The sequence below is a fragment of the Pelodiscus sinensis genome, chromosome 1 (genome assembly GCF_049634645.1).
Source record: "Pelodiscus sinensis isolate JC-2024 chromosome 1, ASM4963464v1, whole genome shotgun sequence".
Lineage (NCBI taxonomy): Eukaryota > Metazoa > Chordata > Testudines > Trionychidae > Pelodiscus > Pelodiscus sinensis.
Window position 1 is genome coordinate 127,612,672 of NC_134711.1, and position 17,901 is coordinate 127,630,572.

Genomic DNA, 17,901 nt, shown 5'->3' on the forward strand with positions numbered 1-17,901 from the left:
TGAAGAGTCACCTAAGCTGCAACACCAGACTGCTTTGCTGAGCTGAATCTGTAATACATGGTCTGTTCTGATCTTCCTGCAGTTCTGAATCTCTTTACACAGCACCCATGAGCACTGGACAGTATCAGGGACCAGTGAACAAAGACAGAGTGGAGACGAGCGTAGAAGACAAAAGCTGTAAAGAAAATTGAGCAGCTGAGAGCACCACTGGAACTGAAGTTATCGGATAGTACAGCAAATAAATGGAAGGGATTTCAACACAGATTCAGCCTGTACATGCAAGTGAGCTGTTTTGCTGAAAAAGAAAATAAGCAGCAGAATGGAGCTATTTTTAAAAATCTCTAGATATTTCCAATAGCATGCAGCTGAGTCAGGCAGAAAAGCATGCTATAAAATGATTATACAGCAATTTGAAGACTACTGCACATCCAAAACAATTTCTGAAAGATATAAACTTCATGAGAACTTATGGAGGAGAGTCATCTGGAGAATTTATGGTAGATCTCAAAACTGCTGAAACAAATTATGGACAGTTCAGATTCAATAATCAGAAATCAATTGGTGACGGGTATAATCCAAAGATTAGACAAAGACTCTGAAAGATCCAGATGAAACATTAAGAGCATGCCAAGCAAGAGAGGTTATCCAGAATAGATTGATACTTTTGCTGGGAAAACAAGGCACTGTTTTGATGTATTGTTTTCCCTCAGTGCAAAGGGAAAGCATAAATGCAGTAAAGAGAAGAAATGTTCAACAAGTCTGTAAAAAGTGAGTTTCAAGAAAGGAATTAGGTTGAGTACAACATAAAGCATTGCACAAGGTGTGAAAGCAAATTTCAGCAATGTCCTGCATTTACACAACATTGCAAGAAGCTCAAGAAATGCAATCATTTTGCAAGAATGTACAAACAAAGCAGCAGATGCACAAAAAGAAGCTATGTATGCACAGTGTGTAGCATAAGGCGATTTGGTACTAGCAGCACAGAAGAGTTTTCTTTAAGAGCTGTGAATGAAGTCAATGCAGCAAAGGATTGGACTATTACCTTGGCAATGAATAAGAACATTTTTTAATTCTAAACTATACACTAGTATAGTATACACTTGTTATATACACTCAAACAAGTGTGGTAACAACATTTATTTTCAGGGTCTATAAAACGGTACATTGTTATTAGATTGGTGAAGTGAAGGGCTAACAGCGGAGAGTTCATTTCTACTCTGCACTTGTGAACAGGCCTGTCAATGGTGGAGGGGGAAGGGGAAAAGAGGGCAATTGCGCTGGACCCCAGTGATTCAAAAGGGCACTGGGGCGCCCAGCCACCACTACCACAGGAGCAACAGTGGCCAGAGCCTCAGAAGCTGTTAAGGCTGGGGTGTGTGTGTGTGTGTGTGTGTGTGTGTGTGTGTACGCGCGCGCACAGTGCTTGCCCCATCTCCCTCTTCTGCTCAAGTCTCTGCCTCTTCTAGGAGAGCTGAACCCCATTTGCCCAGGGGTCGAGCATGTCTGTCAGGCCCCCTGCTTGTAAATTAGTGGTAAAGTTAAAAATAATATTGAAAAATAATACATTTTACAATAATGGAAGATAGTGCATGTGATCCTTATAAAGAAAAACTATTCTGTCTCTGACAAAATGCGGACTGTGTTTGCTGCAACCAAAGCACATGATGAGACCTTGCAAAAAGTAATAAAACGTATAACTGTAGGTTGGCCTGGACACCTAGTCCATATTTTCTCTTCAAAGAACTTTCAGGCCTGGTTTACATTAGACCAGGACAATTGGCTTAAGGTACACAACTACAGCTACGTAAAATGCTAAGCTAAGCCTTGATGGCATCCACATAGCAGGAGGCTGATGGGAGCAGACACTCCCATTGGATTCCTTTATTCCTCGAAAAAGGAGAAGTACCAGATGCTGGTGGGAGAAGCCCTCATCATTCGATTTAGACACTAGACCTGCTAACTCAAATGCCAAAAGATCGACATCCAGAGTGTCGATCTTCTGGTAAGTATAGATGTGCCCTCAGAGATTAATGGTGTTTTGTTTAGAAACAGCCAAATAACTATTCTAAAAATGTTACAGTCTGGTGTGCTTGTTAGAATTCACAAAGAACATTCAGGAATTAAAAAGAGAAAAGAGGGGTCAGAGATATGTTGTGTTGGCCTCAAATGAATGAAAAAGGCAGTTCAGAAATGTGAAACATCAGAACTTGTAGCCCAAACCCATGAAAGAACCTGTGCCGGTACACCAGGAAGCTTTTTATAAAGTTGGCATTGATTTATTCAAATATCAGGTAAAGACTATGTTTTGATATTAAACTAGTAATATCACTTTCCAGAGATTGCACTACTGGGCAATACCATTGTAAAGCCTGTAATAACATACATTAAATCAGTATTGGCTAGATACGATATGTTTTCGGTAGTAATGTCAGAAAATGGCCCACAATCTGAAAGATATGAATTCAAATATTTTGCAAGGTACCATGGGTTCTAGCATAATATAGCAAGTCCTAGATAGACACAGCCAAAAGGGCTAGAGGAAAATGGTGTAAAAATTCCAAAAAAAAAAAAAAGCTCCTAAATCCCTCAAAAGCAAATCTATTTCAAACCCTCATTTAGGATTGCTTAACTCTAGGGTAGCCACCTTGAAGTGTAGATTGTCTCCTGGCTGCAGGCATTATAATTAAGAGAGAGCTAAATGCAAGACCTTCTAATAGTGTGGTGAAAGATGTTACAAATGAACATGCTATAGAAGAATTGAAGAAACCAGACAGAAAAAGACAAACAAACCAAAAGCAAAAAAGGATGATGGAAGAGCATCATTCCCTGTCTACATTCCCAGTATGCATTCCAGCACTTCTGGAATCATGGGACTAGTCCTGCATAGTCAAGGCAAGGTCTTGCCGCATGCGAGCCCCCTCCTTCCCACCAGCACATGCTGTCTCCCTCCCACCAACACACCCTTGTGTATCTGATTCCTGGCAAAACCAGTTCTAGTTTTGTTTGAGTACTGGAGAGGACACAAATACTAGAAAAGCACGGCGGGACAGTTTAATACTGGGCAAGTGGCTTGCCTATGCCAGGAAGTATGAGACCTTTACTGGGGCCCTTGGAGTTTCACAATATGGATTGCATATGTGATGAAAACTGCTGGGAACAAAGGGCGAACATTATTTGTGCAGTGGTTCCTGGGTCATAGGAAGTAACCCCTTTGAAGGACAGACCTCCGAAGGAACAGGAGACATCCACGGTATGTTTCCAAAGAAAGGGAGGATAATAGGTAAGTACTGAACTGGAAAGGTAAGTGGAGCAGGAGACAGAGCCACAGACAGCTAAACCAACTGATTCAGTATTCTTGTCATTCAGAGCAACCAGACTGTGTTGGAAACCGCAAAGGCAAATTGAGAATTGCTGAAGTTATAACAAGCCAAGTTAATTATATATAGATAGTGGGGATTTTAGATATTGTGTAATTGAATAGTCATGTAACTGCATGAAATCTTAACGGTTACATGACTATTTGATAGTCCCCGGAGGCAGGGCTGGCAGCCAGTATACTCTGACCCCACTCCCAGGGAGCCCCGTGCCACTCTATGCTGCTGCCTCTGTATCAGAGGCAGCAGCGCAAGGTAGCAGGCAGAAGCTGGTCCACAAGGGAAGCCAGTTTAAAAACCAGCTCCCTGCACAGACCAGCTGCCTGCTGTTGCGCTCTGCTGCCTCTGATACAGAGGCTGCTGCCACAGAAAAGCCTCTGTCCGCAGGGAGTTTGGGCACACCATGGACAGAGGTTGCTTTGCAGCCTTAACCCCCCCCCCCCCCATGCTTTGTCTGTGATAGAGGCAGCAGCATGGGAGTGGGGAAAGGCATGATCGGAACCGGCTTTTAAACCTGCCCCCCCCCTTGCTGCCTCTGTAGGAGCCAACAGGCATGGGGGGCTGGCTTGAAAGCTGGCTCCCCGTGAGTATTGGCTCCAGCCTGCTCCCCTCACCCTCTGTGCTGCTGCCTCTCTATCAGAAGTAGAAGCATGGGGGGCAGGGGCAGGCGGATCCAGTACTTGTGGGGAGCCAGCTTTTAAACCAGCTTCTCACAGGTACCAGCTCTCATTCCCCGGCTTACTGGTTACTTGTGTAGTTGTCTACACACCGATATCCCTAATAGATCATTTGTTTATATACAATTTTGAGTAATGTTCAATAAGATTGTTAGTTGGAAAAGGGGATATATGCGGATATGTTCCTGTAAGATGGAGGAGGAGAGGGGGGAAAGGATATGTTCCTGTAAGGCAGAGGTAGGAGGATATGTTCCTGTGGCTTGCCTTGTTCCGGCTTTTGAGCCCCCTCCCCACTTCTGCATGGTTGCAAGTTCGCACTGCCACTTCAGCCACGAGCAGTCCCATGGCTGGATATCAGCACCAGCAGGCTCACACCACTGTGTGGGCAGGGGGCAAGCCCCAAGTCTTGTGGGCCTGATCAAAGCAAGCCACAGGCCAGATTGCAAGCCACAGGCGGGCTCTGCCTGGCAAGGGAGGGGGGAAGTATCTCTGAGCATTTTTGCATGCTGCAGTGAAGCATTCCCTTCAGGCACTGCTCTCCCGCATGGGCTGGAGCTTGAGAGAAATCCCGTTTCTCAAGTTGGGAGCCACATCTGTGAGTGTTTTTGTTTTTCTCCTGCTCACTTGGGGGCCAGATCGGGAAGGGTTGTAGTGGTTTTTGGATTTTGTGTTTGCTTCTTCCTTGTGTGTGGCCCCTGACTGATTTTTCTGTGGGTCAGTGGCCCTGGACCCAAAAAAGATTCCCCACCCCTGGTGTAAGGGTTGTCCCAAGTTTAGCTGAACAGATCCATTAGGGAGATCTGCAAGCACTTCTGAAACAACCACCTAAGTGCAGAGCTAGATCTATAATAATAAATAATATATTCTGATCTTCCTGATGCTACCTCCCATGCCAGTATCAGGCTGGCTTAATCTGTAGCAAGTGACATCTGACAGGCTAATGATTCCCCCTCTCCCCCTACAGTCACAGGACAAACCTAGCTAATTAAGGGTTAATGTTCCATGTTGCAAAAACCACATGAATACTTTCGAAACAGACTATTTCAGGGATGAGAAATAGTTCTTCTTTTCTGGCCTCACTTTCTTCACTTTGTTTCTGTATATATTTGGGGGCAAAGGATAGGGTGGAATGTTAGTTGCTTTTATTACTCATAATAATGCACTTCTGATTTGAAATGAGACATCACAAGACTGGTTGGGAACTTCCTTCCTTCTACTCCCTGAACATCTCATCAGACATCATTCAAGCTCTTGCTTGTGTGTTTGGCCAACTCAGAATATAATTTGCTCTTCTGTAGAACAGCCCCTTGTGCTGGGGGCTGGGTGAAGACCCTGGAGTTACCCGTGGGGACAGTGAGGTTCGGAAAGAAACCATGAGCCCAGCAGGGAAATCCAGCCCAGGAACTGCAGGTGAGAATGGGGATTTTATTTCACTTTGCTGGGTGGGATTGGCTGAAATAAGGTTTTGGGAAGGCAATGGAGATGGAGTGATAGAGGAGAATGGCTCTGGAGAAAGACCATGTAAAATGGGAGAATGATGTTTGGAAAGGATAGAGGGGCAGAGAAAGAGTGAGAGGGAGTGACAGGGCTGGAGAATGGCCCAAAGCATTGGGGAAGGGAGAATGGAATTAAGAGTGCATCTATTCTGCACCGTTATTTCGAGGTAACTAGCGTTATTTCGAAATAACAAAGCGAGTGTCGACACAGCCATTCAGTTATTTCAAAATAATTTTGAAATAACGGACGGCTTATTCCGAAATCTGTCAACCTCATTCTACGAGGAATAACGCCTCTTCCGAAATAGCTATTTTGAAATAAGGCGTGTGTAGATGATCCACAGCTGCTATTTCAAAATAGCCCCTCACCAGGGCCATTTTAAGTTATTCCTCCCCAGTGCCTCCTGGGGCTCTAAATCGAGAGAGCACGTCGACATTAGGGGAGCCTGCCTTGGACTAATTTGAGGCTTCCCTGCAGTGTAGACGTGCTATTTCGAAATTAGCTATTTCAGAATAACTATTCCAGAATAGCTTATTTTGAAATAAGCCTGCAGTATAGATGTACCTTAGGAGAGAGAAGCAGTGATCTTCTGTCTCCTCAGTGACCCCACAGAAGCAGTGTCCAAGAAGGGGTGGCAACCATAGCCCATTAAATGAACCAGCCGAAACATATTTGGCTTATTTGAACCCTTAGCATTTTCTCCAATTTCTACAATCTTACAGCTCATTACCATGCCAACCTCTGACCTTACCATCATGATGTTTTCAGTGTAAACAATCCAGTTTGTAGCATTTGTATTTGTCCCCAATTCTGACTTTTATAAACTACTGTCTATGAGAAGCCGAATGGGCACAGAACTGAAGAGTCAGGTTACATATACACTGCAAATGAAGGGGTGATTGTAGCACAGGTAGGTAGGCATCCCTGTGTAGCACTAATCCAGCTAGTGCAGACAATTGCAGTAGAGATGTGGCAGCCTGGGTCCCAGCAGAGGTGAATAATGCAAGTATCCACCTAGGGTCCCCAGTGAGTCTGTACTGGGATAGGCAGCCAGTGCTGAAGCTCAGCCCATCCCGTCCTCACTACCATTATTATGTGTAGCAGATATTTTACAGCTGGCACAGGGATGCCTTACCCATGCTGCAATCACATGTCCATTTATCTTATGCCCACAGGAGGGCAAGAGGTGTGATTCCTATATCAAGAAGACATACCCACTCTAGCATTGTTTGAACTAGTGCCCTAATAATAGACTGTACCTGTAGCCGTGTAAGCAGCAAGTGGGGGTAGCTGCCACAAGTGGTGTTGTCAGATATGCTAGGCATGTCATCAGGGTGGCTGTCCCCCTCCGGTGGCACATGGCACCATGGCTACAGCCTATTTTTAGCACAGTTGCTTGATCAAAGCTAGTGCAGGCGCATCTCCTCGAGCTGGGACTCACCCTCCTACAGCCAAGTGCGGACAGATCCCTAGAGAGCAGGGCAAGGTGAGGAGAGGAGAGAGAAGAGAATAAACAAGGGACTGAACAGGGGAGGGAAGCAGAGAAGATGGGGATTGAAAGGTGAGGTAAACAGGGACAGAGGTGGAGGAAGAGACTGCAGTCGGAGAAAGGAGGAGTGGGTGGAGAGAGGGAAGGAGAGAGAAATGAGGGGAGATGTTATGGGAAGAAAAGGAGGTGCTGGGGGACCAAGTAATGGAGCAAAGGGGAGGGAGGAGGAGAGACAGGCCTCATGGGTAGAGAGAAAAAAGAGAGAAGAGTTGGGGGACTCGGCCCTAATCCCAGCTCCTGTGTCTGAGCCACTTTTAATTAACAGACTCCTGGGTGCAGGTGTCATTCTAGGAAAATCCTTCACCTCTGTCTCAGGACATTCTATTGGAAAAGTTGACTCTTGGGTAGGGCAAGAAGGGCCATGTTCCTTCTCCCGGAGGCTGGGGGCGGCGCATTCAGAACTGCAGCAGCAAAAGGAGCAGCCCCACACCAGCAGTTTCTCTGGCACAGCTGTACCACCCACAGCCCTTCCCTGCAGCGGCATCTCCTGGCATCTGTACAGTTCCCTCCTGGGAACCGCAGCGGTGAAAGCAGTAGAACATGGAGCTTCTGCTCCAAGGCATGACACTGTCCCGGTACCAGCTCCTGCCCCCCTTGTGCCACTCCAAATAGTTGTGTCTACTGCGCTTTTCTCTTTGGAAAAGGTGTGTGATTCTTGTTTTCACCTTGTGTATTTCAGCCCCACCAGAGGAGAGGAGACGTTGCTCCTGGCTCAATCCCTGGGTCATTCTGGTGTGTGCCCTTGTCCTCAAGGCTTGTGTCATCTCCGGCTGTATGGGTGGGTTTTGGATTTTATTTGGATGCATTGGAAAGAAATACAAGAAGGGATTGTATTGCTCTTTAGAATCCCTTCCCCCTGCCTCTTTCCTTTCTCCCATCTTACAAAAACAAAGGATCTCAAGTAAGATCGTGGCTGGTAAATTTAGAATCAGTAAAATGAGGTTTGTAAAGTCAAGTTGTGGATCTCCCTGCTGTAGGGAATCAACCAAGCCTGGTGCAGCTGCTGACTATAAAAGGGGCAGCATAATTAAGCAAAAGGTAATAAACCCTCATGCATCACAGGATAAATGACCTCTTCAGAGAGTTAGGAAGAACTCCCTCCCCCGGCCTCCACCCTAAAGTGGGACCAGCTGCTAGATATGGAATATACAGTATTTTCATTTGAGGCATCTGACATCCACCGCTGCCAGAACCTTAATGCCAGGTTAGATAGAACAATAGTCTGCTCCTCTACAGCTAATCCTCTGCTCCATTCCACCTCTCCCTTCTCCCCTATTTATTTTGGGTCTGCACATCCTAAACTCAAAATTCCAGTCATCTGAAGAAGTGGTCTGTGCCCATGAAAGCTCATGATACCCTCTACATGGTTTGTTAGTCTATAAAGTGCTACCAGACTATTTGTTGTTTTTTAAAGTTTGGCACAGAAAAGTTTCCCCTCCTGAGTCACCAGCACCACTCCCTGCAGCACACTTGTGTTTCTGGGTGGTTTCCATCCCACGTAGGATGAAGACTATTAATAACTGTGTCATGTCACTGGGTCTCCCTCTGCTTTCACTCACCCCTGCCAGAGGTGGACACTTCTATAGTCTTGAAAGGAATCTGAATGAGTCCACTGGTTCCAGAGACAGCTGTGTGGGTGGGAGGTTTCATTATTTTTCTTTAACAGTAAAGTCACTGTTACTGGACTTTTCTCTCCTGCTGTCTCAGAGAGACACCACAGCATAGGCTGAGGAGGTAGGCTAGCCAGGCCAGGCTATCATATACCACTGGGACCTAAACACTGTGATGCTGAGGGAAGGGTGTGTTGAAGGTCACTCAAGAGGATGCGCCTCCCTCACAATCTGACCCTGAAGTGCAAGGGACTGCTGGAGGTGCCACCTTTTGTGCAACAGGTAAAACTTAATGTGGCTCCCTTGTGGAAATGAAAGAGCGGGCAATGTATTTCACATCAATAACAGCTTTTAGTCAGGTGTCTATATCAAATCCTGCCTCCTGGAGTCCACTGGGATTTTGTTCTTTACCTACTCTTTGTGTCATTTAACAGCTGCCTCCTTTCACCTCCAAGGCAACTGATTTTCTATGCTTAGAGATGTATTTCCTGTAAATGCAGCCAGTAAATGCAGAGTTGTAGCTTCTTTCCAGAAGAAATGGACTAGCGGGAAACAAGCTGTTATTAGTGTTGCCAGGTCTATGGAGGCCATGGATTTCAGTGTCGCCAACTGTTGTTATCACAAATTTAACAATATTTGCTGTTTTTCTTAAAGCCCTTTATCTGGAGTCATGAGATTATGCAGGCATGTTAGTTGAACTGTCCATAGGTATATGATGTTATCCAAGGAGCTTTATCCTTGTTTCAAGAGTCAGGAAGATCCTTTGCTGTTCATCCCTTCTTGTGGATTTCCCATTCCCTTGCTGATTTTCTGTGTAAATGAGGACTCCATTATTTTGCTCACACTTTGCTTAACTTCATTGAGGACAGATAGATAACTGTGACATTCCATCCTGACTTGGAGAGATCTCTTTCTTCCTTTGCTTGGGCACACATGTAAAAGTATAAAAACAATTATTTATCATAATCCCTGATGGTTTGCAAATACAGATGTAACCCTTCTTCCAGGTAGTGCCAGCAGCAACTAGGGGCCAATTCAATATCGAGGGATTCCTCTCTGTGACAGGGCGCCTGCCCTGCACTGGCCCTTTAAGACCAGGACTCAGGCCCTGAGCCAGGGCTAGAAAGAAAGAGGCCAGCTGGAGCGGTTTAGGGCCAGAGAGAGCCCAGCTGGCAACTATCTAGGGCAGCACAATTGGCTTGTGGAAGCCAGCTGAACCCATTAGGGGAGTGAGAGCCCAGCTGGCAAGTATATATAGAGAAGCACAGGTTGCTTAGGGAAGGCCAGTGGAGGGCTGACTGCAGAGGAAGCAGGAGCTCCTTGGAGGGAGATCGTAGCCAGCTGGGCAAGTCCAGGGGAAGGAAGCCCGGGGATCCAGGTAGGAAGTGGCCCAGGGCAGGAGCGGGAGCTGCCCCTCCCGGCCCGGGAACCTCAGTGCGTTTCGGCTGGATGGCCCCACCGAGGGAGTGACCCGGTACATGGTTGCTCTCAGGGCCCTAGGCTGGGACCCGGTGGAGTAGGGTGGGCCTGGGTCCCCCTACCTGGGGTGTGCCCCCCTACAACGATAATCTGTTTTGTGGACTTGGCCTTGCTTAAAGGGCCAGTTATAAACTGCTTTGTGCCTATGATGAGCAACCCAAACAGACTGTAACTTGCCCTGCGAGGGGCTATATGAGGACAGTCAGGGGCACTGAGGCACACAGGGGGTGTGCACCCCCTGACACTCTCCATCCATCCAACACAGAACTGGCTCAAACCTCCACCCACTAATGTGGGAAATTCACCCCCCCCCCCCCCCCCCCCCGGGGCAATGTTTCCCCACTCGCAAGCGCAGAGTCTGAGCGTAGAAAATAAACCTTAACTAAAAGGGGAAAGAAGTAATGTGGCATTGATTTGAGAAAACAGCACAATCACGGCTCATAACAAACCCGCGAGTAACAGTCCCACTCCAATAGGTTGGGCAATGCTCTTTTCCTCTCAGGTTCTCAAGTCCAGCAGTGTAAATGTCCCCTTCACATGCCCAATCCTTCTCTGCACCCCACTCACAGTAGCTGACCTTGGTCAGGGCAGACCCAGAGTTCAGAGCTGCATCCACAGAATTCACCTCCCATCCTGAATAATGGAGTGGGGGGGGGGGGTAGAAGGCAGCTTACTCACTCAGTGGGTCACTCACCATCCACCTGCTGGCCGCTCATTACGTGTCACTGTTGCCTCTCTGCTGGCTGCTCATTGTGTTGCTGCTGCTCTGCTGACCATTCATTGCATCTTCCACTGGCTGGTGGTGGATTTGGCTCTGGGCCACGCCTAGTGATTTCAGCTCTTGGCCCAATTCACAGTCCAGCCATGAGAAATTCTAGCATCCACTGGAGTAAATTTAAAATAAGAAACGAGTTCTGTTAGAACCGGGGGGGGGGGGGGGGGGAGGGGAAGAAGAAACAGGTTGAACCGGTCTTATAGCTCATGCCTGGAGAGCATGAAGCCTGCTGATACAGAGTCCTTCCTCCCCAGTTAACTTCACAGAGCTTTGGGAGGGGGATCCTTGTCCATCAGAGGTACTTTATTCTGACAGTCTCTCTCCTTTGAACTGAGTTAAACACAGTCTGACTTTTCTGCATTCCCCCAATAAGTGCCAGCATTGGTGACCATACTTCACAATTCCTGCATTTAGTGTTAACACAGTTTGAGACCCCACAACAGCCAAATTGGTTACAATGGGCAAAACACCATTGTAACAATTAAATATCTAGCAGGCCTAAGCAAACTGAGTGAACTATATTTATATGCACACATCCAGAATCTCATTCTTTAAACTGAGACTGTTTCCCTCCTTTGTGCCAGGTTAAGTACAGACTTTCTTTGTATTCCCCCAATAATTGCACACATTGAAATCAGTGTTAGCACAATTTGTGACCCAACACCAGCCAAGCTGATTACAATGAGCAAAACACCATTGTAACAGCTGAATATCTAACATGTCAAAGCAAAGCAGGGGCAAACTGTATTTACATAAACACACCCAGGATTTCTTTCCCATTTCAGCTGGCTGTAATGGAAGCATTGATTCAGACCCTGCTTTCACAGACATTGCACATTGGTATTAATCACTAGTGTGACACAGACTTTCATAGAAGATCTTAGTCAATATACTTGCATCATATTGCAGTAATATTTTACACAGTCAGTTAGTATATTGCTTATCTTTTTAGGCTGAGACAGGGCAATCGACGGGGCTGGGGAGGCAAAAGGGGTAGTTGCCCCCAGGGTCCGGCTATGTAAAAGGGCCTGGAGATTCAGCCCATTTCTTCTCCTATCACAGCAGCAGCGTCAGCCAGAGCCCTGGGTCCTTGCAGGGCAGCACTGAGGGCTGGCAGGAGAGGCACGACATGGTCCAGGCGGCACTGAGCGTTGGCTGCCACTAGCCCCACCCCATCCACCTGAGGCCATGCCCCTTCCACAGGACCTGAAGCCAAGCCCCTACTAAGCCAGCAGAAGTGTATTTGCCCAGAGCCTGGCGAAATCGAAGTCTGTCCCAGCCCTGGGTTCAAACCCCTTTTCTTTATAGCTCAGAAAAAGTTTCTCTTTACTGTTTGTTAGCTTTATAGCCATGTTTACCTAACATTTAAAGAGGCTTTCGCTGTCTCTGCCTGATTGCCCAGCTGGTCAGAGAAGCAAACACATTCCTTTCTCTAGGGCAGACCTATTTACCAAACCCCCTCACATGCCTGCTTTAAACACATTTTAGCTGTTATTCCAACATATCTATTCATAACTTTAAATACATGCTGAGTACTTACATCGCACAAGACTATTAATGATCAGCAACTTATTAGTTTTCCAATGACATATTATGTGACACACATTAGGCACAGAATATGACATCAATGAACTGGGGTACACTGAACTGCTCAGGCCAGCTGAAACGTGTTGCTTGTTACCAGTTGGGGTGATCTGAGTTTCACAGCCCTCCGCCATCTTTCTTACCTACTTGATCCTTCTAAACAGATTATAACTAGTGGGGTTGTAACATTCCAGTCATGTGAAGCCTCTTACCAGGTTTCAGTAGTACCAATTATATCAAATTTCTTCTTTGCATTTCCAAATCCACCTATACCTTACCCAGGCTGCTGGCACTGGTGTGTATGAAACTGAAAAAAAACCACTTTTCACATTCTTTGCCACCTCAGTTCAGCAAGTTCTCAACACCTTGACTTTAAGTTATTCAATTAAACATTTGTTCTGTATTTGCCTTCTCAGACCCCTCTCTCATGTGTTGTTAATTCAGCATCCTCCTGGATGCCCCAGCCAGCCAAAAGATTAGTGCCACCCCCCTTCTCCCTTATGAGATGCAGGCCATCTTGTGCATACTGTCCTTTCTTTGCCTGGAATGTGTCCAATGTTTTACAACACCCAAAGCTTCGGCTTCACACTGGTCTCATGGCCAGTAACTCACCTCAAGTAAACTCTGCCTTCCCGTTCCTGTGTGACTATACCACTCTTAGTTCCATGTTGCAGGTTCTTTGGGTGGTACTGTGGTAGACAGCAAGGGTTTTCTCTCTGGCTTAATCTGTGCACAGAGATTCAATTCCTCTGGCAGGGCAGCTTCCTGGGACATGATGGTAGTGTTTGGTCTAGGAGCTCTGGAAGAGATGATTGCCTGGAAGTGGCGCACTCTTTCAATAGGCTAAGAATATATCCAGATTCCACAACACTGTAGGCCCCAACATCTGCTTCTACTCAGCAAGAGGTGACAATGTTAATAAACTGTATCCTGGGCACGCCCGCCTCACCACACCCCATGTGGGTCAGACACTTCTCTTGCCCCATTGATCAAGAAAGATTGACTTGCAGCACCCAGTAACACTGGTCCCCACCACCAACAGAGAGTTAATGGGAGCTGAGCTGCCCTCTTCTCCTCCTATGGGGGACGGGTTTTCGTATATATGAACGTAGAGGAAACCCATGTGGGAGTGACCACATTGTGACAATTCTTGTCCAGGAGATGGAGAAGAAATCATGTTGTACGTGGGGGCAAAAGGAGGGAAGTATTTTGTATTCATTCTCTTGTTTTCTCTCCTATACCAGTCTCTCTCCTCAAGGTAAATCCAGACTGTGAGGTGCACAAGGCTTTGCCCCAGAGTTCCATAGAGTGGCATTGCATCGTGGGGCACGACGAAGGAAAAGGTCAGTGACACTGAAAGAGAGAGCGGAAATCTGTGTCAGTGTTTTGGGCTAATGGCCTGGTTCACAGCCAGCGTAAACAGTGACAGTGGACTGGAGGGATTCGCCCCTCTATGCAGAGGGTCTAAGTGGAGGCTAAAGAAGAGAAATAGCAATGTTCTACATGCATGGGCAAAGTGTGAACAAGTAGGATAGGGAGGGGCTAATTGAGAGAGGTCAGAGACAGGAGATATAAAGGGAGAAAAAGAAGAGCAATTTAGGTTGAGGATGAAGAAACATTCTCTAACCCTAGCATTCCAAGCAAAAGTGTGGAAACTCTATTAACAGAGTCATTTTTTGCTCTGTCTAGATGAGAATGTAAAGGTACGTGGTTAGAACATTCCAACTAATACATCTTCATCTACCTTGCCTTGTCTACCCCAGGCTTACTGTGGGTGTTAGCTAACATCTTCTGACACAATTCATCTTACATCTTCATTTAAACAAAGCTGAACAGCTGGGAAAGATCAAACCCTTCAGAATAAACTGGAGAGAACAATTCAGCATTGTTCATAGACAATGGCAAAGATGTCCTAGTGGAGATTTTCCATCTCTAATTATTGTGATTCCTCCTTGAATTTTTCTTCCCTCGCAGGGCGAGTCTGGACATGTTGCCCAAAGGACTGGGAGCCCTTTCAGGCTAGCTGCTACTACTTCTCTAAAGACATCATGACCTGGAGTGACAGCAAGAGGAACTGCACAGGGATGGGTTCCCATCTGGTGGTGATCAACACAGGAACTGAGCAGGTATCTTGCTGGGGGTCAGGCTCTATTGGGAATTTAGTGCCCAACCTAAGAGGAGACCTATACACATACACACACTGCTCTTGAATTCGAGCCGGTTGTTCTGGCTCCATGTTCAATCAGTCCTGGGCTTCCTTAGTCCTCACCACCTCCAGCACCAGACTCCCCCAGAGATTCCTGCCTGCTGCAGACTGCTAAGTAACTGCATCTAAGGACATTTAAAATTGATTTTTTTTTAATCCAGGATTTCGTTTCCAGTTATGTAAAAAGAACAGTTATTGGCATCCAAGTGGAGAATTATCACATTGGTCTCACTCAACAGGAGAGGGGCCAGTGGCGCTGGGAGGATCAGACTCCATATAACAAGACAGCAGCGTGAGTATATTTCGGCATAGTGAATGGTTGCTTTCCTCCTCTCGGTCCAACAATCAACATAGTGGATGTGTGTGTGTTTCAGAGAGTGATCTCTGTCACCTGCTGGAGCAAAATGTTTCTGGCCCAGGAAAGGGAAGGTTTTTAGGGCATCGTGATCAGAAGCTACAGATCCATTTTAGGGAGGAAGGAGAATCTCTCTGGAAGATCAGAGGTTATTATTTCCACTACAACTCTTTCCTCTGTGACACTCATAATGGTACGTCTGACACATAAGCTTTGTTTTACAGGTTCTGGATACCAGGAGAACCAAATAATCTCAGTCTGGAGAATTGTGTTGCCATAGATACATCCCAAAAGGGGATCAGGAATAACTGGAATAACTTCCCATGTATTTTACCATTTCATCGGATTTGTGAAACTGCGGCCACAAATATTTAATGACATGAAAAACCCCCATCATGGAAGTGAGACCCAAGAGTGAGTCCATCTCTCACCCCAGGCAACTCACGGACAGATCAGATTGGGGGGTTTGTAGCACTGTGAGTCCTGGGCTGTGTAATATGCAAGAAGGCAAGCTGAGCTGTATAGTCAAAACAATATATAAACTTCTGAAAATGGCAAACGTGGAACACTACTGGACTTCAGCAGAGGTCTGCTCATGATGTCAGAAACACTGCCTGTATAGTCATCCAACAAGTCCAATGTAGAAGGTGGTTTGGAAAGGGGAAGGCCAGAAGATTTGTCTGAAAGTGTTGAAGGGAGACTTGCTAGTCACAGTATAAACTCGGCCAGTGTTGCTAAATGTAATAACTTCCCTTGGTCCCAATACGTCAGTCCCCGGGAATACGTGTGCTGTGATGGGAGTGTCTCAGCATGTCCACGTTGCTCTGTTGGGTGTAAGAAGAGATTCAGCTTTAAGGAAAGAGATGCAGGAGTAAAGGTCCAAATCTCAGCAGAGCTCTTAGGTGTTCCAACTCCACTGGAAACAGGCATCTGTGCTTCCAGCTGGAACTGGTAAAAGGCCACACAGTTCATTATGCCTGATCCAAATTTAACTTCTTTGGTGATGGAGTGGAACAATTTATGCCCAGAGAAAGGACAGGTTTTCAATCAAGAGACTGATCCTAGCCCAAATCTCCTAAAGCAGGAAAGGATCTTTAAGCCCAGTTCTTTCCCATTGCCCGGGAACTACTGCTGGGTTGGTACTGATCATGCATTCTTTGTTTAATGCTAGTTTTGCATGGCAGGAGCAATGACACTTCCACCACTTCCTCTGATGAGACCACAGACCTAGCTCTCATTGCCAATGAGTTTTGAGCCTGAATGTCAGATGCTCTGTATAAAGTTGTCTCTGGATGTGTATCACCTTGTTCTGTTCCATCTCATGCGGCAAGGGTGGGGAACCTTTATTGGGTTGGGGGCTGCTGACCCACAGTAAAATCAGTCGGGGCAGCAAACAAGTAAGAAGCAAAACATGAAAAAAAAAAAAAAAAAAACCCTCAACCAACCAATTAAACCCTCACTGCTATGGTCCCCAACTGAAAAGAAGAAAGACTCCCGACAGTTTACTCACACAACAGAGCCTATTGGGGCCCATGAAAGTAGATTTTGTGTGCTCCAGCACGATGGGCTCCTCAAGCTGGATGGGAGGAGCCCTGAGCCTTAGGGGCTGGATTCAGGCAAGCCGAGAGCTGCATCTAGCCCCCGGGCCTTCAGTTCCCTACTTCTGTCTGACTGATTATTTCTGACTCTTGCTGCATACAGTTCCCCTTCAGGAATTCCCTGCTCATTTCAGGACTGGTTATAATATTGTGTTTATCTTAATAAAGTCGAGATGCAAACAAGAGGCTCTGATCCAGTTCATTCTGAGGTTGCGTCCACACTGCACCATTATTTCAAAATAACAATGCGAGCATCTACACAGCAATTCTGTTATTTTGAAATAATTTAGAAATAGCGGACGGCTTATTCCAATTTCTGTAAACCTCATTCTACGACGAATAACGCCTGATATTGTTCTTGCACAAGATGTTCTTGCGCAACAAGCCGCCAGTGTAGATATAGCTTAAGCGTTTCCTCCCGTGAGCAGAATGAATTTTGTGTTGTGCACCTGTACTGAGTTCATGTGGCTTGTTTGGATGTGCCACTGTGGCACCCAAGTTATTAATAAATATCTTATAAACCTTTACCTTTTCTCTCTGCTGCCATGTTTCCTTCCCTTGCTCCATCATCTCCCCTGGTGCCTGTTGCCCCCCAACACCTCACCTTCCTCTGCTATCCTGACTCCTGCCCTTCTCACTGCCCTCAGCCCTCCTGAGACCTGCCCCCCATCAGCCCTTCTCTCCCCCCCGTGCCCACTCCTCCAGTAGCCCCACTCTGATCATGTGAGCTACCCCTCCTCATCCCCTCTTCTAACACCTCCCTCTACACACCTGTCCTGCCTCTCTCCTCTGGTGCTGGTCCCTCCCCTGCAGGGGTCTGCCCTTCTGCTTCACCCCCAGAATCCCCTGGCCCCTGCACCCTCCTGGTGCCTCCCCCTTCCCTCACTGCCCCTGCCCCCTTTGTCCTCTTTTTCCCTGATGCTCACCTCCTCATCACCCTCTGCCCCCATTCCCCTCATGCTCCTGTGCCCTCATACATGACTTGTTCCATCTCCACCTTCCTCAACTCCACCCCTTCTTTCAAGCCTTCTCCCAGCACCTTCCCCTCCCCCCCAGCCCTCAATGCCCTTACCCTCTTCTCTCCCAGCATCACCCTGTCCCCCTTCCCACTGACACCTCCCCTCCTGCCCTTTTCCTCATTGTCTCCAATTGGCCCCCTGGCATTTGTCTCTCCGCCACGCTGAGCCTTGGTGCCTT

The 17,901-nt window shown here is 46.7% G+C and overlaps 1 protein-coding gene across 3 annotated transcripts; it reads left to right on the forward strand.

The window, feature by feature from the left end:
* Positions 1-3,178: 3,178 nt before the first annotated feature.
* On the forward strand, positions 3,179-16,889 carry LOC102449499 (C-type lectin domain family 4 member E-like). 3 transcript variants are annotated; one of them, XM_025180907.2, is made up of 7 exons: positions 3,179-3,280; positions 5,350-5,461; positions 7,777-7,875; positions 13,790-13,888; positions 14,520-14,671; positions 14,913-15,043; positions 15,331-16,889. In XM_025180907.2, exons 2-7 carry the CDS (start codon positions 5,425-5,427, stop codon positions 15,479-15,481), a joined length of 669 nt encoding a protein of 222 aa, XP_025036692.2. In that variant the 5' UTR covers positions 3,179-3,280; positions 5,350-5,424; the 3' UTR covers positions 15,482-16,889. The 3 variants fall into 3 exon arrangements, with proteins under 3 accessions (XP_025036692.2, XP_075756982.1, XP_075756969.1); XM_075900867.1 differs by having other exon boundaries at positions 3,188-3,250; XM_075900854.1 differs by lacking the exon at positions 3,179-3,280 and adding an exon at positions 3,291-4,646.
* The last annotated feature ends 1,012 nt before the right edge of the window (positions 16,890-17,901 follow it).